This window comes from Cnephaeus nilssonii, assembly GCF_951640355.1.
Source record: "Cnephaeus nilssonii genome assembly, chromosome: 16".
Lineage (NCBI taxonomy): Eukaryota > Metazoa > Chordata > Mammalia > Chiroptera > Vespertilionidae > Cnephaeus > Cnephaeus nilssonii.
Window position 1 is genome coordinate 41,174,250 of NC_137087.1, and position 23,172 is coordinate 41,197,421.

At 44.1% G+C, this 23,172-nt stretch overlaps 2 protein-coding genes across 2 annotated transcripts in view; one reads left to right on the plus strand and one right to left on the minus strand.

The window, feature by feature from the left end:
• Positions 1 to 23,172, minus strand: part of PIK3AP1 (phosphoinositide-3-kinase adaptor protein 1) — a 95,421-nt gene that overhangs the window by 52,871 nt on the left and 19,378 nt on the right. The gene's annotated exons all lie outside the window — the stretch shown is intronic.
• LOC307112495 (large ribosomal subunit protein P1-like) lies at positions 18,022 to 22,274 on the plus strand (the record flags this gene model as incomplete). The annotated part of the gene is made up of 2 exons (XM_079793235.1): positions 18,022 to 18,044; positions 21,840 to 22,274. 2 exons carry the CDS (start codon positions 18,022 to 18,024, stop codon positions 22,186 to 22,188), a joined length of 372 nt encoding a protein of 123 aa, XP_079649361.1. The 3' UTR covers positions 22,189 to 22,274.

Consider the following 23,172-nt stretch of genomic DNA (forward strand, 5'->3'; position numbering starts at 1 on the left):
AATTTAAGTCAGTTGTCCAAGTCATACAGTATATGCTGTATGGAAATTTCACCCCCAAATCCATGCTCTCACGCACTCTGACAGCATTTCCCACAGTGTGAGCCACACACCCTGGTGGTACGGGACATGATTCTAAAGTGTACAGCAGTGTCTCATTTTCGGTTCTTATAAGTGTATTTCTAGTATCACATGATCTCACTCATCTAGGGGAAATGATGAACAACATAGACTGATGAACAAGAACAGACCCGGAGACAGGGAAGCATCGATCAGACTGTTGGACCTCAGAGGGAAGGTAGGGGAGGGTGGGGATAAGGCGTAGAGATCAACCAAAGGACTTGTGTGCATGCATATCAGCCTAACCAGTGGTCACGACAACAGGGGGGTGGGGGCATGCATGGGGAGGGGTTTGGGATGGGAATGGGGGGATGAGGACAAATATGTGATACCTTAATCAATAAAGAAATTTAAATAAATAAATAAATAAATAAATAAATAAAGTGTACGGCAAACATTCAGAGACACTGAGAAAGCAGTGTGAGAAGGTGGTCCTGTTTCACTTCTTTTAATCCCACTTATATCAAGAAGAAAGGCTCCATTGGGCAAGAGGGGGCCTTTAATTCCTCTTTAACATGCATATCCTCTTTGCGCCACAGACAGAACAGGCCATAAGCCCACAGGCTTCTGTTGGCATGATTATCTAGTAGAATTGAATACATTACTTTTCACTGTTTTATTTTTATAGTTACCTTTTTATATCAAGAGACTGGTTTTTCATTTATAGTGACAAAGTTTCCTTTTAAAATAAATTGACAAATAAAATACTGTAAATAGTACAATGGAAAAGTTCCAGAAATAGTTAGTGCTGATGGTTGTACAACATTGTGAATGTAATTAATGCCACTGAGTTGTAAACTTGAAATTGGTTAAAATGGCAAACATGTTATATATATTTTGCCACAATTTTTAAAAATTGATAATGTAATATACCACCCCCCCTAATTCATTGACTACTTTAAATGGGTGTATAGGCCCAGGCAGTGTGGCTCAGTGATTGAGCGTCGGTCCAGGAAGCAAGAAGTCACCGGATCAATTCCCAGTCAGGGCATATGCCCAGGTTGTGGGCTCAATCCCCAGTACAGGGCCTGCAGGAGGCAGCTGGGTGATGATGTTTCTCTCACATCAATGCTTCCATCCCTCTCCCTTCCTCTCTAAAAATCAATAAAAGCATATTTCAAAATAAGCAAATAAATGGGTGACTTTCATGGCACATAAATATTTCAATAAAGCTGTTACAAATAAACTGAAAACCATGTTGATGATTCTCATATGACTGAAGTTTGAGAAAAGCTGAATTATGCTATACTGCTCCATTTTGATAAGCAAAGTTTACTAGTGACTTTTAAAATAAGGTAAAGTAAAGGTGGAAAGAGGGGGAAGACAGCCTGTAGCATAAACATATTGATTTATTTTCTCTGAGTTTTGGATGCCAAGGAAAAAGAAAGTGAACAGAGAAGAAAATTAAGGAGATTACATTTCAACTGGGAATGAAGACTTTTTCACCAATCTAGCCAAAAATGGAATAAAACAGAAATGGTCATTGGGGCCAGACAGGGAAATGTGTGTCTCTGGGCTGAAATTAAGTAGGAGATCACCAATTTATGTCCAGAATTTCTAGTGTGGCTGATGCAAGAGAAAGTGGAGAAAATTCAAGATTTCTTGGAAGAAGGCAGAAATGAATTGACAAGCAACCTAGGTAGTGGGGTCCACAAATGAAAGGGGCCATGTTCCCTCTTCATTTGCATCCCGGGTCCGGGACCCAAATTTAACATTGAACAGATGGGGCAGGACTATAGAGAGCCTGAAGTCTGAGAAACCTCTGAAGGCTGCTCCACTCAGAATAAAATTTCTCATCTATTATAATTCTCATCCATCTAACTAAGCCACAAGGATGAAGTCATAAAACAACTCTCTCAAAGCCCAACATAAAATGTGCTGAAACCTGAGCTTCCTCATCACCTAGCAAGTGTCTACTGAACGTGTATGACATGGGTCCCATGGGGGATCCCAAGAGCGTGTTCTCTATAGCCTGGGCCTTATGGAGCTTACAGCTGAACTGGGAAGACGACGCTCCACGTAAAGAAACTGAGAACTGTGTGATGCCCTCCCCGCAAGCACTAACCTGTGTGATGAGACCATAAATATCACTATTGATGAAATGAGTTATGTTTCTAAGTGTTTAGAAAGCGCTGGGATAGAAGTTTCGTGAAATTTAGAAAGACTTCCTAAAGGATAAAGAAGAGAAGTTAACTTACTTCAATTGGGTCAAATAGCTTTTGGGTAATGAGGTTACCCTTCTGTGAAAAGGGTATATTTTCTATTTAAAATAATAAAATAACTCATAATCCATTTCTTTATTCCTTCAACAAATATGTATTGCCTATCAATGAATAACAAATATTCAAAGCCTTGCCTCGGCCTCTCCCCTAAGAAATGTTAGGATGAGAACATTTCTGTCCTCACTAATTTTGGGGGACCAAAGAAGAGAGAAATAGATTATTTCCCACTTCCAGAAAAAAAAATAAGAACAGGAATAACTTTAAAATAAAACATTATGGGAAATAAGCAGGGAATTATAAAACGCAGTTTATGGCCACGAGAAAAAACAAAGAAGGAAGGACATCCCCCAAAGAAGTGACAAGTAGAATCTTGAAAGGCACAGAGAATGCTGCAGTGGGGTCAGAAAGACTTTGCTCGCAGCGGTAAAGGTATGATGAAGGACACAGAGGCATGAGAGCAAATGGTATGCTTGGGCTACGGGAAGCAAAGCGGGGGCATCTTCTAGATTGGGGTGAGGGATGAGAAAGGAAGGGGAGCCTCAGACAGGACCCCAAATACCAGTCAAGGAGTTGGACTGTGTGTCAAAGGTCTGTCTGCAAAGAGTATTCATGAGAAAAAGAAATTCTATAAAATATAGATTGACCTTGGCTAGATGGCTCAGTTGGTTAGAGCACCATCCCGTTCTCCAAACGGTTGCAGTTCAATTCCCAGTCAGGGCACATATCTAGGTTGTGGGTTTGGTTCCCGGTCAGGGCATGTATGAGAGGCAATCAATTGATATTTTTCTCTCATATCGATGTTACTCTCTCTCTCCCCCTTCCTTTTCCTCTAAAATCAATAAAAACATATCCTCGGATGAAGATTAAAAATATAGATAGTTAGCCCTGGCCAGTGTGGCTCAGGTGGTTCAGTGTCAGTCAACCTATGCATTGAAAAGTTGATGGTTCGATCCCAAATCAGGGCACCTACCCAGGTTTTGGGTTTGAGCCCAGGTAGGGGTATATGGGAGGCAACTTCTCAATGTTTCTCTCTCTCATCGATATTTTTTCTTGCTCTCTCCTTCTCCCTTCCTCTTTCTCTAAAATCAATAAAAACATATTTTTAAAAAATAGATATAGAAAATGTAGTTTTATTTTTTTAAAGGCTGAAGAATTTTATTTGCTTGTTTTTGTTATAATTCCAGACACACAAACAGGATATATCAGCTCTTTTGTTAATCTGGGTCAGAAATGAGAAGGGGAGTGGCTGATCATACATCACACTCCGAGCAAGCTAGTGGCTAAAAAAGTGTTACCAAGCCAACATCTTGCTCTATCCGCTTTCAGGAGCAAATAAGATGCTATAATGAACCTGATGTCCGAAAGTGTACCACAAGCATGGTTCACAAAATGCTTAGAATAATGATTCTTTTTTTAAAAAAATATATTTCTTTATTGATTTCAGAGAGGAAGGGAGAAGGAGAGAGAGATAGAAACATCAATGATGAGAGAGAATCATTGATCGGCTGCCTCCTGCACGCCCCCTACTGGGGATCAAGCCCGAAACCCAGGCATGTGCCCTTGGCCGGAATCGAACCTGGGACCCTTCAGTCCGCAGGCTGATGCTCTATCCACTGAGCCAAGCCGGCCAGGGCAGAATAATGATTCTTAAGTATATCAAGCATTTCTCCTACTGTGTATCTTGTTTGCACCAGCTAGTAGCTAAGAAAATCAATGCCATGGCTATTGTGTCCTTAGAAAGCACGAGGGAGACCTCAGACCTGGCCTTGTCCCCAAGTTCCAAATGAAGGAGCCAAATGAAGGAGCTTTTGCTCCACTGTCAAGGCATGTGGTACCGAGGGGGGAGGTGAAAGGCTGGCAATGGTGGGGCTCAGATCTTGAGTTTCAATATCCCCCTTCTCCCCCCAGCTTCCTGGCAAACATCAAAACTGCTTTTTCATTTTCATTTTAGTCATCACCCTGGGTCTTTCTTCGCTCTTGTTTACCCACCTTGGTTAATGGGTATTGAATTTCCCATCCAACTAACCCCTTTCATTCAAAAAGGTTCCAACACAGTGACAAGTATACCCAACCCACAAGTAACCAGCTACCCCCAAATGCACATACAGTTATCAAACAGAATGAAGTTGAGGGTCAGTAGAATACCGGAACCCTTCCCTCCACATTCTTACAGGTACTAAAGCCAGGGACGGAGGAGGTGATTATTTAGTGGCATTAGAGTGAGCTCATTAAAGTGACATGAATAATTGTCCTTGTCACCTTCATCATCATCATCACCATCATTTGCCAGAAAGGTAAGGCAGAGTCCTGTAGACACATATCAAATTCAGGCTTTAGATAAACTCATGGTGCCACTCTGTCTCCCTGGAAACAAGAAGAGAGGAATAGAAGGGAGGAAGAACTGAATATACTCCTCCCACAAGGCCATGCTGACTTCCTTTCCCAACACAGGCTGGCTCACCTGTCATATCCAACCTGCTTTGCCATCCAGATGTTTGGTGCCAGCTGCAGATTCCTGAGGTTGCCCAGCTGCACTACACATCGGTGGGTTTGCAGCGCTGGGTAGAGGGTTCTGGATCAGGAATCTTCCCCAGTCTTTTCCAGCTCATGTACACAAGGAGCTATTCTCTTTTTATTCACCAGGTAATCCCCATGATCGTCCCTCAAGACACTTAAAGTTCAGGACAAGGGAGCAAGGCAGAAAGGAGGAGAGCAGACCTCAGGCTTCTAAGACCTTTATCCAGCCCCCACCTAGTTGCTCTAAATGAACTAGTCAAAGTGTTAGTTTTGTTTTGTTGTAAAGCAAAGGATGACGGTTCTTCCTTCCCCTCCCCAACTCACCCACCCCGCTCTTCAGCTTGAATAAAAATAGCCCCACATTGAGACTGTCATGACAACCAACTTGTGTTGTCCACCAATGACAAAAAATCTGTCTGCACACCCCCACCCCCCCGGTTGGGGCTGGGGCCCTCTAACCCTCTCCCAACTTCAACCTTCAGGAAATTTCCCTGATAACTAGATCCAGTTTACTCCATTCTCATCCAAGAAGCCAAGGGTTACTGTGAGTTCTGGCACCACCCAGTGTCTCAGAACTTTTTAACTTGTTCTCATTTGCTCCTTTCACGGTCCCCAGGCACATGTGACAGATGTGACTACCTCCATTTTCCAGGGAAAACTGGGGGGTCAGGACGGAATCTGATGAGTCCCACGTCATTAGCTGCTGGTCTAATGATAGAACCACATTTAGAACTCAAGGTTCCCATCTTCTAACCAGTTCCCAGACTGAAGGAAAAGCTGATCTCAGGAAACATGACCCCAATGGAGAAATAATTCTCCTGGGTGGGCAGCTTCCTGGCCACAGACGGAAGTTCCCTCAACCAGTCTCTGGGATAAATCTGGGAAGGATTGCGGAAAACTCTGCTGCCTCGCCATGGGAAATGGGTTCCACAGAAACCCACCTCTTTCCTGGACCCAGCATCTCTGGTACTGCTCTAGCCAAGCACAGCTTCATTGGCCAAGTCTGCGAGGGTCCTCAAGGAGCACTGTTCATACCTGCATTCCGAAGGCCACCCCTGGGGAGGAAGTGCTCCACTAGGACTCTCAGGACTGGGGGCCTGCAGGCCCCTGTTTCGTCGTTCAGGAAACCCCAGTGTTGCTAATAAAGCTGTAGATACCACAGCCCCGGTGAAGGCTTCCTCTTTCTTCATCTCTTTCCGACACTTATAAATGTGCTTCCTCTCTCTATGTAAATTTTGTTCAAAAGGCCTGGCCCAGGCTTGTGATGAGGCCATTAATAACTAGTCTTTAAACAGCCTCTTTTTGGTTTCCTGGTTCAGGAATCAATTCCAATCTAAACAGACACTGATGCCTGGCTTTACTCGTGTCAGGACAGACAAATGGGCTTCATTTGTGGAAGGCCACAAAAATGCGGTTCCTTTTCACTCAACCAAGAACTGTGAGGTCAAAGGCAACTCTTGAGAATAGAAGCAAGCTTAGGAAATTGTGAAGAAAATCCCCTTCCTTTGTCTCTCTACCTCTCAATCTTCAAACTTCCAGGAAAGGCTGAGAGGGTGTTTTCTTGCCCCCGCTTTTGCTGACCCTTAGCACTCTAACCAGCTGAGACTATGAAATCGGACTGGTCAGTTTCACTTTCCATTTCTAGGAAGGGTAACTTTCTCTCACTCCTCACCCTGAAAGGAGTACTTGGCTTCACATTATGGTCAAGTTGGGGTGGGGACGTGATCCTCCTGGGTGTTCGCTTAAAGAGATACGAAACAGTAAGATGGCACTCCAAATTTGACTTCAACAATTACGGGCCAAAATGAAAACTCTTTAACCCTGGGCTGCTGATTGGACCCAGTAATTAAAACCAGAGCTACTAAAGGCAAGGCTCTAAAGACTCAGTAGAATATTTCCTAGCAACAGAAATGCAGCTACTGAGGGGTTCTGGGACGGTGCAGTCAGCGAGGCCACAGAAAGCCTGCACTCAAGTCCCAACTCTACCATTTACCAGGGTAATCAGGACTTTCCTAAGCTTCAGTTTTCTCTTCCTTAAATTGAGAATATTTATACCTGTCTGGCCTGCGACAAGCTTGTTGGGACGAAGTGACAAACACACAGAAGCCCTTTGAAAACTGAAAAGAATTAGGTAACGTTAAGTATTTGCTATTTTTGTTATTGTTCATTTACCAAATGGAGAGTTCCTACGAAATGATGCTCCATGTAGAAAGGGACAGGTGTGCACCTCTGCTTCCCATAGTCCAGAGCTAGGCAATCAAATGGGCCCAGGAAGTATCAGGCAGCCTAGGGATGCTCCAGATAGCCAAGGAGACAGGACACAGCTGAGATGCAGCCACCTCCTTGTAGGAGCAGTGAGTTGTGATTCTCTACAACATAATCGGCGTTCTGCCTCCACTGGATAACCCAGCAAGATTGTTCTCACTGTGTCAGCCAATGAGGATTTTAAAGTGGGAACCAAGCTGCTCTGGGCTCAGAGTTATTGCTGTAGTAGAAGCTTGCACTCCCCAGACACGGTCACACTCTCTTAGAATAAGGCAGCAGGGCAAGGGGCAGCGTGGCAGAGCAATAAGCTCAAAGGCTCTGCCTGCGTTCAAACCCCACATCTGCCACTTTCTACCTGCCACCCACCCGTGCCTCAGTTTCTCCAGGTGCAAATGGAGATAAAAATACCACCTACCTCATACAATAGTTGTAAGTAAAGAATAAGTTGATTCTTATAAAACACTTAAAAGGGCACCAGGCAGAGAAGAAACTCAGAGTCATTAGCAATTACTGTTGTTTATCTGTTGACCAAATTGTTCTTCCAACCAGACTGTGATTCCCCTTAGGGCAGAGTCCCTGACATTCATCTTTGGATCCCCAGAGCCTAAGACACAGTGAGAAGTCAATAAATGCTTCTTGCATGAATAGATGGATCAATGGATGAGATGAGACCAACCACCTAAGTGACTAACAAGAGAGAAAGGACAACACAGGGAGGACCCCAGCAAGGCTTCACACCTTGTGGCTTTTGTGTGGAATCTGGAGGGCACAGGAAAGTAACTTGCCAATTCATGCTAGCAGGCTGAACTCAGCTGCCCTGAAAATTCGCCATGGTGCACTGCGTTAGTCCAGGCTTTCTGAGAAGCAAACAGTAAAATGGGATTAAAATGCAAAGATTTTATTAGGGAAAATGCCTGAGACAGAAAACGGGAGGAGGGCTGGGAGACCTATCAGATGATCTGGGTCCAAATGAAGAAGAAGGGGGAGGCAGGATGGGTGGAAGGGTCCTAGACCACTGAGCCGTCTAAGGAAAGTTCTGCAAATCTGTCAGGGACCCTCAAGCTGAAGCTGACCACTGGAGACCCGTGTCTTCCAGGAGCCGACCTGCTATAGTGTCCCCGCTGAGCTCAGTCGTCGGATGGGAGCAGCCTGTGGGAAGTGCGGCCTTGGTCAAATGCTGTGATGGTTTCACAGCACAGCCCTGGGGCCCTTGGTCAATTCCACCCCCAGCAGCTAGGGGTCTGCCAGGTGCATACAGGGTCGTCCTTAACAGCATGGAATTTGGGGCACAGACAATGTAGACTTGATCTCAGTTCTTACCTTAGGCAAGTTACTCAACCTCTCACAGCCTCGTTTTCCTTATTTGAGAAATGGAAATTATAATTCCAGCCTCTCCGAATTGTTGTCGAACACTCTAACCCACAGTAAGTGCTCCATGAAAGGCAGTCGCCATATCCCCGACCATTATTATTATTAATAATGAAGGACTTCTATTAGCAATTAGGACATGAGAGCAGCCCCCACTGTTGCACACGTGTGTTTTAGTTTTATGTCTACCCCAAGGACATGGAACATAAGCCTGGAACCATGGTTTGGCAATATCACAATTCAAACAACCAAACCAGTTTGTCTACAAATTAAAGGTCACAGGGGCTTTCCTAGTTGGGCTATTTCCTGGAGGGAAGGTCAAGGTGGGTTGTATTGTGTCAGAAGCCATCTACAGCCACAAACCCCTCTCCTTTCTGCCATGAGCCACTGTCTGTCTGCAGGGTCCTCAGCTGTCCCCTGGCAGCTGTAAGTCCTCCAAGGAAAGCGTGGCCAGGCAACCCTCCCCCAAGAAGAGGGCCATTGCTGGGCTGGGCTCCTTGCTATGCTGCACACGTTCTGAGCACCTGTTTTGGAATTCTGCTTGCTTTTGTCTCTGTGACCTTAATATTTTTTAAGCCTTGGCCAACATTCTGGTATTGGCCATCGCCTGGCTACTGCTGGCTTCTGACTGGTATATCTGATTGGAGTCACAGAGTTGTCAGCTTCTTAGCCTGGCTCTGACCTGAGGCCATGAAAGCTGTAATTGCCTCAGGTCAGCTGGCTCAGGCCCCTCCCAGCCTTGCTGACCCTCGTGCCTTGGTGGCAGTAACTAAGAACTTACAAGGAAAGGAAAGGAGCCCCCAGATAAACTGGAAACCACACTGTTACCTCTTCCTCCATCACCTCAGAGGCCATTTCTGTAATCCCTCCCTTCCCAGAGAGTCACCAAAAACACACATTGGGATTTCAGCTGGGGTTGGGGGGGAGGAGAGGGAGGTTAGAGGCGGTTGGTTTGGTTTTTGTCTTTGAATAAATGACTTTCAGTTTTTCTAATCAAAAAGAGTAAAACTTGAACTAAAAAGTATTGATTTTGTTTAATAATTAACGGCTTAAGAAAGCTGATCAAGCTGTACTTCTAGAATAGTAGTCTCCGCTTTAACAGGAACTTTACTGGGGAATTTTAAGTTTCTGTGTTGGCACAGGAGTCCAACCCTGGAACTGCTTTGTTTCAGCCTGAGGCTGGGAAGCAGAAGGCAGAAAATACAGGAACTAGTTGAACCCTCCCAACAAAGCTGAACTGGGCCTTCCCATCTGAGGGACCAGAAGGTCACTCTCTGAAGTGGAAGTAAAGCCACGAAACAGAAACAGGCCGGCCACTTGCTCGTCAGCCTCCAACATGAACACTAAGCCCATCTCTGAACGTGGCTTTTCCCCATGGGCCCCCCCAGGCAGAGCTAGAGAAGCACTGGGCCACCTGACACCAGGCACGCCCCGTGTCTGGGACAGAGAATTCCCATCACGAGACAAACCATGGTTGGGTCACCTTTGGCCCCATTTACACACAAAAAATATTGACAGGTCATCAGCCTCTTGACACCACCTTTGCCTCTTCTTTACATTAATCCCTCTCAGTAATTTTTTTAAAATATATTTTATTGATTTTTTACAGAGAGGAAGAGAGCTAGAAACATCGATGAGAGAGAAACATCGACCAGCTGCCTCCTGCACAACCCCTTCTGGGGATGTGCCCGCAACCAATGTACATGCCCTTGACCGGAATCGAACCTGGGACCTTTCAGTCCACAGGCCGACGCTCTATCCACTGAGCCAAACCGGTTTCGGCCCTCTCAGTAATTTTTTAAAATATATTTTTATTGATTTCAGAGAGGAAAGGAGAAGAAGAGAGAGAGAGAGAGAGAGAGATAAAAACACCAATGGTGAGAGAGAATCACTGATCAGCTGCCTCCTGCACGCCTCCTCCTGAGATCAAGCCCACAACCAGGGAATGTGCCCTTGACCGGAATCGAACCTGGGACCCTTCAGTCTGCAGGCCGACGCTCTATCCACTAAGCCAAACCAGCGAGGGTCCTCTCAGTAATTTTCTAAAAAATTAATCAGATGCTGTTTCCTTGCATACACAAATTCTTAGGAAAATTATACCCTGAGGTAAAACCTAAGGTTCTCACACCTTCCTACTTCTCAACGATCCATCAACTACTTAACCCCAGATGAGTCACTTCCCTGTTCTCAGTTGTTCTCCTCTGTGTTTACACAGAGTGGACAATACAATTTGACTTTGGAGGCCCTGGCCAGTCCTGCCACTCTGTGTGTGACACCCCACTAAACACAAAGTGCAGTCCTTCGATCTTCTGCGAACATTTCTCCCCCACAAGCCCGGTTTGGTTAGGTATAGTATGAGACCGAAGCATGAGAGCACACTTTGTGGTTCAGAGTCCAGAGCACGAGCACAAAATACCGTCTTCCCTGTTATTTTATATTAATTACAGGAACCGCTAGAAATCTGATCAACATTGGGATCAGAATCAAGAAAAATCTATTCTAGTGATTCCCATCTTCTCACAGGGGAGGTGGGAATGTTTATAAATGTCCTGCCAGAGTAATGAATTAGAGTGGAGAAATTGTGTAGCTCTTAAAGCTGAGTCAATATTCTGATATAATTTTGTATTTAAACTTTTTAAAACTATTATTTTTATAATATGAACCATGGAAGGGAACATTTGTCAAAAGGGCACCTGGGTTCAGGCAGGTTGAAAACTGTTCCCCTGTCATCCTTGCAACCTTTTGTCTATCTGTCTGTCACTCTCCTCGGCACCTGTGCCCCTCCCACTAATACCCATAAGCCACAGGACCCTGTTCACGGGCACTCTTCCTCTCCGGGATTTTGAGTCCCTTTGTATGTGGTGTTTTGCAAATCCAGCAGTCACAATATGGTTGATTTCCCCTTTGGTCAAGGTTCAGCAACCTTCCAAAGGTGGGCGTGCCAGACAGCCCCTGCAGGGGGAGAGGAGAGTGGCTTGCTGGTATGAAGTGGGCAGAGAGCACCTGGAAGGCTCTGTTGCACAGAAACCTCCCCCACCTCCACATTTTACTAATAAAAGCTTCAGTGGAGTTACTACACAGGGGATAATGCAAATGCCCTGGGGAAAGATTCAGCTTCATGGTCACACCTTAGAAGGAATTATTTTTGAACTAGAGGCCTGGTGCTCGGATTTGTGCACCGGTGGGGTCCCTCGGCCTGGCCTGCGGGGATCGGGCTGAAACCGGCTCTTGACATCCCCTTAGGGGTCCCAGATTGCGAGAGAGCACAGGCCAGGCCGAAGGACTCCACCGGTGCACTATCGGCTGAGGAGGGACCGTGGGAGGGCTCCAGGGTGTGTCCAGCCCATGTCGCCCAGGCCCGATTGGCCGGACCCCAGCAGCAAGCTAACCTACCCATCAGAGCATCTTCCCCCTGGTGGTCAGTGCCCATCATAGCGACCGGTCAAACGGTTGGACACTTAGCATATTAGGCTTTTATTATATAGGGTATTAGATCACCAGGGCTTAAAAGATACTTAAGAATAAGTTAGAGCAAAATTCCACTCAATAAAGGATTTTTAAAAATCATCATCAACTTCTATTTGAACACTTATTATAACAAAAGCTCCCTTCTTCAAAGGGTCTACTCCATTAATGGGCATTTGGAATTATCTGTGAAAGCTCATTTTTATGTTTGGCCAACCCTGTAGAATCTGTTAAAATGGTTCTCCTGCAGTAAAGGAAATCCCAACTTAAAACGCCTTCAACAATAAGGACATTTATCTCTCAGACCAGAAAGTACAGCAGTTGGGTAGATTTGGGGGTTAGCTAATATAAGGGCCCAATGACATCATCAAGGCCCCAGGTTCTTTCCACTTCTCTATTTACAGAAATTTTCAACTGGTGTGCTGCAAGAATTTTTAAATATGCAATGCCTGACTATTTATTTAGTCAGGGGCACTGAACTCTTTTCCCTTAAATTGTCGAATAAAAAAATGACAGTAGCCAACACAACAATAGCTGTCTGGTGTGAATGCCCTGTTTTAAACCATAAATACCTAAGTCATATGTAAAAAGGTAGCACCCAGAATGAAACACCATACATCGTAGAATGCAGCGAAATTACAATATTCCAAGATTGGGGAGCTATATTTTTATTAATGTAGCTTAATGTAGTCATAGTTTTCAGTGGCAACATCATACTGTTGGTTCCTTATCAATCAAGTAGTCATCTATAACCTGCAGTTCATTTTCACAGTTAATGCCACGGGGGATTTCTGCCATGCTGTGTTAGTTGAACTGCTTTTATGGACCTAGGAGCAGAACTTAGGATCATCCAAATTGAACTAGATCAAGATAATTCTGAATAATTCTTATAATTCTTATAATCAGATTGTTCTGATAATTCTGAATTCTGCCACTCAGTGTAATAACTACCTAGCCACCTACAAATGTTATCCATTTATAAATCTGTATTAGTTTGCGAGGGCTGCCATAACAAAACAATACGGATGCGATGGCTTAAATATAAGAAACTTATGTTATCATAGTGCTGGAGGCTAGAAGTCCAAGATTAAGATGTTGGCAGGTTTGGTTTCTTCTGAGACCTCTTTCCTTGGCTTGCAGATGGCTGGCTGCCTTCTTGCTGTGTCTTCAAATGGTCTTTCCTCTGAGCACACACATCTAGGTCCTAATCTCTTCTTATAAGGGCATCAGTCATATTGGATTAGGGTTTACCCTAATGAGTTCACCTTCGCCTTAGTGACCTCTTAAAAGACCTTATCTCCAAATACAGTCATATTCTGAGGTACTAATGATTAGGATTTCAACATATGAATTGGGGGTGGGGGTGGGGTGGACATAATTCAGCCCAAACGAATTTGAAATCTGACTTTTGTATTTGCCTCAAAGGCAGAGAGAAACTGGACAGGGAATCTGAGACCATAGTCTCTGCACTCCACTAGACAATCCTTTAAGGATAATCATTAAGGGATAACCATTAACCCAATTACCTTCTTGTGTTAAGCTCAGGTCAGCCTCTCTGGAGAGGGGATTTTGACTAAGTTTGGGAGAGTGTTGAAGAGAAAGATCATTCTGGAAGTGGAGTATTTCTAGTTGAGCAAAAAGAGGGCTCTATCAAGGTGTTTCCACAGGCAGAGTGGGTGACTTTGGACATAAAGACGCTGAATCATGAGGCTGCCGAGCAGTGAATTATAATGGAAAAGGTTGAAGGAAAAAGAGCTAGAAGGTGATCAAATTCAATTACTTCCCAATTTCACTTAGGACATGCGTAGGGGCAACTGAAACTGAGACACTGATAATTATCCTGCATGTTCAGAGCATAGATTGACTCAGCCTGTCTTCATTGCTTTGGTCTGCAATTAGCCAGGTGGGCAGTGATGACTTGGCATTTTGCCTGGACTTGAAGAGCCATGTTTCTATAGACATGATGAATGGAAAGCAATTGGTATGCTTTCTCAATCTTCTCTTTTAAAAATATACACACACAAATATAAATAATACATAAATATGGGGGGGTACTATTAGAGCAACTACACATAAATACTAAAGAATTAAGTAGGTGGCACTGAAGAGTAGGATTTACATAAACAAACATCTGTTCTAGTTAGCTCAGTTATTCACTGATCCTTAACTGTTCCTTTTTAGATTAAATTGCAAAAGTCTGCTCTCCAGGTGCATTTAGAATTCTAATGCCTGAAGCTTTAGGGTAACATGATGTTATTAACCCCTCTGCCAGGGTTTGTTTGTTTGTTTGTTTTTAATACTCACCCAAGGATATTTTCCCATTGATTTTTAGAGAGAGTGGAAGGGAGGGAGGAGGGGTTGACTCCTACACGCGTGCTGACCTGAGCCAGGGATCCAGCCTGCAACAGAGGAATATGCCCTTGACCCGGAAGCAAACCCCTGACCCTTCAGTCTGCAGGCCAGTGCTCTAACTACTGAGCCAAACTGGCTAGGGCTGTTTGTTTGTTTGTTCAGTTTTTCTTCTTGCTGGTTTGAGCAAGCACTCAATAGATGGGAAATCGTGGTTGGAGTGTCTGTAAAGGTCACTCAGCCCAGTTCCTATGTCAGATGCTTGAATCTCCTTTCCCATACCAAATGCCTACTTAAAGCCAATGATACTGGCACATGGGAGTTCACCTTGGCAAGACCTGCCTCCTCTGGAGGAAGCTCTCTCATCTTCCATTTCCTCAAAGAAAAAATTGTCAAGGGAGAAGAGAAGCATCATTTTTCATTCCCTGCTCTAATTTGTATTGCCTTGGTCACCATTATAAAATTAGTCTGTGATGACATGACACCTGGGTGGAGAGAGAGCTGTGTCATCCCATCTTTTTTTTTTTTTTTTTTTTTTGGCCTCATTAATAGATGCTTTTTAGCCACTTACCAACTGACACCAAGCCTTGCCTCTGGCCTCTAATCAAACCCTTCACAGGGTTTTATATAAACTGAAATTTACATTCAATCATCACCATAGCAACCATCACACAGAATTAGATACTTCTTCCCCTCTGACATTATCTACTTTTTTTTGAAAAAAAGCTGTTTTTCTCTTTAGTTGAAAATCCAAGCTATTCAGAAGATAACCATTAAAAATCTATTTTGAAAAACGACATTCAAACAGAATGTAAAAATGTTCTAAAAATAGACATTTGAAGTGGTTTCTAGACAACACCATATACTTTCTCCCTCCGCTGGTGGCCATACGTTGCTGAAGTCTCAAGGATCGGGTCCTGTGTTGGAAATTGTTAAAATAAAGACAAGGCTTCCCTCCTAAGTCCGACAACCATCTCTTGCAAGATGCCCAGGATAACAACCCCAAGCTAAGGCAGAACATTCTAATTTCAAAAAGGATATTTGTACTCATCTCTTTGCTCCTATACACCTCAAGATCTTTACTTCTCTAATTCCTTGGTATAGCAGATGTCCTAAACCAGTGGTCGGCAAACTGCGGCTCTCGAGCCACGGTTTGCCGCTCTGTTGACTAATGAGTTTGCTGACCACTGGGATAGGGGCTTAATCACAAGGAACAACAACAGCCTGTAATTACTGGAATCAAGAGTCTAGGTCAGTGGTTGGCAAACTCATTAGTCAACAGAGTGGCAAACCTCGGCTCGCGAGCCGCATGTGGCTCTCGAGCCGCAGTTTGCTGACCACTGTCCTATACCAAAATGTCAGAAAACTCTCAATGCATTTTCTCTGAATGAACACTCGAGGTTGTGTCTATATATATAGGAAATGAATGAAGCCCATCCCGGTCTCAACACCAGAAACTAGACTGATAGCTAATAGTTCACTTTTATCACTAAGAACTGGTACACCTCACCAGAGGACACTCACTTTGAGATTCCTGGAAACTGACTTGCTCCCAATGCAATTCTGCCACTTAGGACTTACAGCTGAATTTCACCCCAAATAATAAAGAGGGCTCCCCCAAACGCTCCTACCAATCAGGAGTTGTGAAAAGCAATGAAGGACAGCTCTTTAAGGTTTCCAGTCATTCTTTTCCATCCAAGACCACGGACAGCTACTGGAAAGGAAGGGGCAGGGAGAAGAGGGGAGGGTGGTGGACAAAGGGCCATTTCCAAATAGTTGCCAAAATATCTGATATGCCTAGAAGTGAGAAATATTACATACTAAGAGAAATAACATTTATGGGGAAAGTGCTAAACCAGACAGGGGATGCTGGTTTTCTCTCAAGTGTCAACATCAGTGGAATGGGGTGCATGCCTAGAACCCCGAGTGAGACCACTGTGGAGGCCAAATCCCCACTCAATGAGAACAGATGTCTTGGTTCATCAACGAAGTCTGACCTGGGAGCAGGCAAGCTGCACTTTACCGTATGTCCCACTATTCCAGACCATGGGAGGGGAGCCCAGGCAGTGCTGGAGGGGGAATGGGAAAATGCATGCTCTGTGTTACTTGGGAGAGTGTGTAGCAATAGTCAAAACGAAAATCCAATGAATTCAAAACCAATGAACATGTGTCACCAATCTTAAGAAAAACTTTTGAGCCCTAACCGGTTTGGCTCAGTGAATAGAGCGTCGGCCTGCAGACTCCAGGGTCCCAGGTTCGATTCCGATCAAGGGCATGTACCTTGGTTGCGGGCACATCCCCAGTAGGGAGTGTGCAGGAGGCAACTGATTGATGTTTCTCTCTCATCGATGTTTCTAACTCACTCTCCCTCTCCCTTCCTCTCTGTAAAAAATCAATAAAATATATTTTTTTAAAAAAAGAAAAAGAAAAACTTTTGAGGCACAACTGGCAAAAGTTAAGGCAGAATGGGTAACTTCCAATGTCTGAAAAAGATAAGAGCCAACTAAACACAATCCATATTAAGGGGGGAAATGTCCCAAGAAGTATAAAACGTAGAAAACTTAAATATGATCACAGAAATCATAGATCGGAGCATTTGAGGTGACACCCTCTGACAGTATATCATGTTGCAAATTAACAAGACAAACCAAGGATGAGATTCAAGTCCTTTATAAGAGATGAAGGGTCTCAGCAGTAAATACAGGCAACCAACGCTGGAGTTCTTGGCTTTTCGTTTGTTTTTGCTTTTTTAGAGATCAGTAGGAAGATTGCACTCCCCAACACAGCCTCCTGGTAATGATGCTGATGTGTGGCTTTTGTGGTCAAAGGGAGCAAAGAATGTCATTTTTAGTATCTGAGGGCAGTAGACTTAACTTCTTTTGAAAAATATAAATAAATATATCCACAAAAGCCACAAAGTTCAGCTTGCAAGTTATTTATGTCTATTTTTTTTTCTTAGATGAGCAATATAGAATCTACAATGACCCCAGTGTGGTTTTGGGGTGGTCATTCCAGTGGTCATCAAACTCACGATGTACAAACCTGTCCCTGGTGTGAATTTAGCAAAGAGAGAGCACCCCCAAGTCTCCCCAACTCTCTTCAGGTCCATGAAGGTTGGAGTAGAGGCAGCCAGACTGTAGTTCAGCAAGAAAGGCTGCTGACCATCCTCAACTCCCTCTGGTCCCTGGTGCCACTTCTAAAACTAGATTGACAACAAATGATGGGCCTCGTAGCTCCTGCAATGGAAATAACTCATCTCCTCACCCTCATGGCAGAGGGAAGTGCCATACCTGACATGCACTCCAGGGATGAAAAGTTTGTTGAGTATTTACTACATTCCAGGCAGTGAGCTAGATACACGGCCGACCCCGCTGGATATATTCAGCTTTGCAGCTTGCTTTCTATTTTAGCTCATGAACAGTTGTCTTCTTGCTTCATTTCTCAAGGACCTCACTGTCTTTGGGTCATAGGATCTAAACATAATAACTCCAGAACAAAGAGAAAGGCTCAACAACAGGAGAATGCTTCATGTGTTCACCATGAAAAAGGACAGAAAAGTGACAACATGAGCTCTCCGAATCTCCATGTCTGAGAGAGGACATCTTAGATTCAGGACATGTCAACAAAAATCTGAAATTCATTTTACTTCAGGAAAGAAGGTTAACAGAAAGCTTCCAATGGCTTTTTTTTTTTTTAAGTATTGGGTTGCAGGGCCATAATGAATAAAGAGAATTTGAGAAGGTTTGTTGTATTGGTCTTTTTGAGGATAATCTCAAGAAAGACCAACATGCCCTAAGACAGAAAATGTAACAGGATGGAGAATGGGGCTTGGGTGACAGGGGAGGGTGCTCGAGCCAGCTGAGGTCTAGACGACCTGACATACGTACACGGGAACCCCAGGAGCTCCATGTTTAATACATTGGGGGTGTACATGGGTTTTGTTCAGAGGACAAGAAGCTTCTGCTGCTAAAAGAAAAAAAAATCTAAGAAGTACTCCAATAAAATTGCAGAAGTCAGCAGGGCCCAGATGGTAGAGAGCTTTGAACTATCCTATGGTCATTGATTCCCCATTTGAATTTTAGAGAACTCATTCTGGTGGAGGAAGGGCTGGAGAGGTATGAGATGGAAACAAGAAGCCAATTAGAAGACAGGTGTTTATGAGCTAAGATAAAAAGCAAGCTACATAATAAACACGATGATCTATAAAAATTATATAGATCCACATGTGTAGGTGTTATAAATTCACAGAAAAGGATCAATTCATTAAAAAAAATAAGTTGCAGAACAATATGTACACAATGACTGTATTAATAGTGAAAAAATGCCTCTGTGAATGTTATATAAATTCTTAAAATGGTCTGGAAAGATACACATCCAACTGTTTATGGTAGTTAACCTTTATGGGATAGAATGAAGATTTGGGGAAGTAAAATGAATATTTTTATTCTTTCCTCTACAGACTTCTGATGGTTAGAAAATTTTTTATAACAAGAATGTATTACTTTTATAATTTTAAGAGACTTCTAAAACTTAAAAAATAAAAGATACAGTTTCTGTGACAAGAAATGATCGGGGCTTACAAAGCCATGAGAACAGAGAGGGGAGAATAAACCGTGCAGACAGATGCTGACAAAAGAGCAGAGACCAGCCTGGGTGAGGCTGGAGTCAGTTACATTTCCTGATAGCCCCAGGAGGTGGGCATTTTCACTTCGTTTTACAGATGATGAAATGGAGTCTTGGAGAGCCTTGCCCCCAAATCTAGAACTGGTTACCAACGCCAGACTAGAACCTTGGCCCACCTGACTCCAAATCTTAGACTTTCTGCCTTAGCCAACTGATTTCCTTCACATTCAGGGCCTTTTTAACTTCCTTTTCGGTGCTCAAATGCTGACCTGATGCAGCAGTAGGGAACTAGGGTGCTAGTTCTAAGAGCACAGGGAGCACTGGAGAAAACGGTAAGGTTGAAACACGCTCCCATCTTCCCAATGGGCGGTAAGTCCCAGATGCTGAAACCAGCTATTAAGAGACCAGTGCCCACATGCCAGCTTAGCTCATGTGGATTCTTGATTGGAGAGCCTATGTTTTCTACAGAATCCGTAATGCCTCTGCAGCATCTAATATAGCACCAAGTCCTCACTAAATTCACTGAGTGGGTGTTTAATAACTATATATTAATGGGAGGGAAGCAGGCTCACCTGAAGCAAATAGGAAACTGCATTTGATTCTGAAAGCATTTTTTCCCCCCAACAACTCAGGATGTAGGCAGTCAATGCACAATTGTGACAGATAATGGCTGTGATCCTACTGAGAGAGTAATTTTATCACTCTGTTTTAAAGCTGCTTCGGTAGGAAAGCAACTATAATATCTTTGCTCCAAGACCTCAATCAAACAGACAAGAAAGCAAAAAACCTTTACTAAAATCTCCGTGTGCCCACACTGTCCCGAGGCACAAATGGAGAACCCTATAGAAGGATAATCCATGGCCTCTTCCTAAGGAATTTACACTCTGGCTGGGAAACCAACCCGAAATTCATAAAGTGATCAGATAAAAGCCTGTTTCCTCTGGATATCCAGCAAAATGAGTTCCATAGACTCCAGAGAGAGGAGAAACCATGGATACTAGAATCCAAAGAAGAGGGACTGGGGCGGTGGAGTCAAGGCTAGAGACACAAAAGAGACAGGATTCTCCCCAGCTTCTTAGGACCATAATGGCATTTCACAGCATCCAGAAAAGCACCCATAGATTTCAGGCTATTCGCCCCCAGCATGGCATGGCTGCATGGCCAGAACTATTCAATGTCCTGACCACCACTCCGTCCATTTCTGTGCCGACAGGCTATTGCAGATTTAGGAACAAACAATCCCACACCACATACCCCTTGGGATTTCCACTGTTTATTCAATAGGCAACACTGGCATCAGTCTTTGTCATTCCAGCTGACGGTCATTCCCCACCCACACCACAGAGGAGACGAGGCCTGTGCAAACACACTGCCTAAGATCTGTAGGGTGAATAACTACTGATAGTAAAGGGGGGTGTGTGATAAGAATCAAAGGGCAAGGATATGTCAGAGGAACTTAGCAGTTGATGCTATCTCAACAAAATACACTAGCCTATGGAAATTTACTATAACATCCGATCAGAAAATCTCTTTTCTCACGTAAGTAGGATCTAAACGCATTCAACTCTAAGTCCAACTGACATCGGGGAAAAGGCTGCCTCAAAAACTAGGGTCAGCCCTAGCCGGTTTGGCTCAGTGGATAGAGTGTCGGCCTGCAGACTGAAGGGTCCCAGATTCGATTCCGGTCAAGGGCACATGCATGAGTTGTGGGCTCCATCCCCAGTAGTGGGTGTGCCGATCAATGATTCTCTCTCATCATTGATGTTTCTATCTCTCTCTCCCTCTCCCTTCCTTTCTGAAATCAATAAAAAATATTAAAAAAAACAACAAATAAACTAGGGTCAGCCCTGTCACTGGACTGAAGCAGTCTCTCCAAAAGCCATTTTGGTCATATTGTTGCCCCTACCAACAAAAAGCCCTCTGAGATAAGAGGGACAAAGCTCTTTAAAAAAATTTTTAATTTTCCAATTATAATTAACATACAATATTATACTCATTTCAGGTGTACAACATAGTGATTAAGCATTTATGTAACTTATGAAGTGAGCACTCTGCTAAGTCTAGTATTCATTGGGAACAAGCTCTTTATTCCACTGAAGGTCCTTATCTCAATGACTCAAGTTGATCTTTATAATCCCCCCCTCCACTCTCCCTCCCCAACCACTTCTTAGCTCCAATTAAAGTGCATTCTGTGGTTTCCTACCCCTCTATCTTGCCCAGGGTGTTCCCTCATCCTGGGACATCATTCCCTCCCATTCACACCAATGCCTCTGAAATCCAACCCTCTACTCCGGTGCCATCTCCTCCATGAAGTGTTAAACTGACCACACCCATTGGAAGTGCTTTTTTCTGACTTCTGTATGCATGCCAGTCCCATAGGAGGCATCTTTCATTCTTATGGACTGAACTCACCCACTAAGCTGTGTCCTCTTTCTCCACCTCACAATCTAGCACCAAGTCCTGCTGGTTCTGCTTGCTTTTTATCTCTGCAAAATGTCTCTTCCTCTCCATTCTCACTGCCTCTGTTGAGGTCAGGCCCACATCACCCTGGAAGACACAAATAGCCTCCAGTCCTGCCCACTTAGCCACCAAAATGAACTTACTGTAAAAAAAAAAAAAAAATCAATTCTGATCATGTTAACCCTGACTTTCAGCCCTTCAATGTCTCCCCATGGCCTTCAGAGCAGTCTAAGCAGCTTAGATAAGTAAGAGGCTTTTTAGTATCTGATCTTCCCTCTAACCTTCCCAGGAAAGCAATGGACCAATTCTAAAACTTTAGTGCCCATTAGAATCACCTAGGGTGCTTGTTAAGAAATACATTTACCCCCTTCCCCAGCTGCCGGGAAGGTGCTCGTTCTTCCGAGGAAGCTAAGGCCGCGTTGGGGTGAGGCCCTCACTTCCTCCGGCGACTAGCACCGCTCCTGGCAGCGCTCGCCCAGCACTCGCCCTCACCAGGGCCTCAGTCTCGGAGCTCGCCTGCATCTACTCGGCCCTTATCCTGCATCACAATGAAGGGATGGTGACGGAGGGTAAGATCAATGCCCTCGTTAAAGCAGCTGGTGTAAATGGTGAACCTTTCTGGCCAGGCTTGTTTGCAAAGGCTCTGGCCAATGTCAACATTGGGAGTCTCATCTGCAATGTAGGGGCTGGTGGACCTGCCCTCTCCACCGCTGCTGCCCCAGTTGAGGAGAAGACAGTGGAAGCAAAGAAAGAAGAATCTGAGGAGTCTGATGATGACATGGGCTTTGGTCTTCTTGACTAAACTAGCTCTTTTGTAGCACAGTCAATAAAAGCTGACCTCTGTTGAAAAAAACAAAAATACATATACCCAGTCCGTTCCACCAGACAGTCTGGTTCATTAAGTAACTGGGAGAGCCCAGGAGCATAAATACTGGGGGGGAAAAAAAAAGGTGGTGTTCAATTATTCATGAGAAACATGAGTATTTACAAAAATATGAGGTTCAAAATATTTGGTTCTTCATCAAAACAAAAAATATATGGTTCTGATGAAGGTATTGTGAGGATCACATTTTGAGAACACCTGGTAGAGACATTGTACAAATGGGACTAGAAACAAATATTTTTTGAGAAGCCATTGAATGCAGTGGTTAAGAGTAGAGGCTTGGGAGCAAACCTGAAATTTCCACAAGCCATTGGGAAAGTAACTTACTGTTTCTGTGCCTCATCTGCAAAATCTATATATATAAAAGGAAGGATAATATGCAAAGTGTCCCCTCGGGAGTTCAACCGGGAGACCGGAGTTCGATCACTTGTTATGACATGCGCTGACCACCAGGGGGCAGTGCGGAACATGGCGGGCGACTAGCGGCAGTGGTGGGGCACTGAGGGAGTGAGGAAAGGAGGAGGCAGGGAGGCGGGGAGTCAGGGAACCTAATGGGCCCTAATCGCTGGCCAGGCCTAGGGACCCTATCTAGACACGAATTTCGTGCACCCGGCCTCTAGTAGAGATAATAACAGTATTTATCTTATAGGTTAAGATTAAGTGAGATTGTTATTATAAAATGGTTAGCACGGCATTTAGCACTGTAAACCAATTCTATAACTGGCGGAAGAAAAACAGTGAAAAGCAACCATGTCCAGGTTTTTATTTTGCAGGCTTCTCAGTTGGGAGAGACTTTAGGGATCCCCTCTACAGTATTACTGGCAGATGTTTATCCAACTTTAACCTGAAGGCTTCCAATGACTGGGGCCTCTGGCCACTACCTCCTGAGGCAGCCTTTCCATT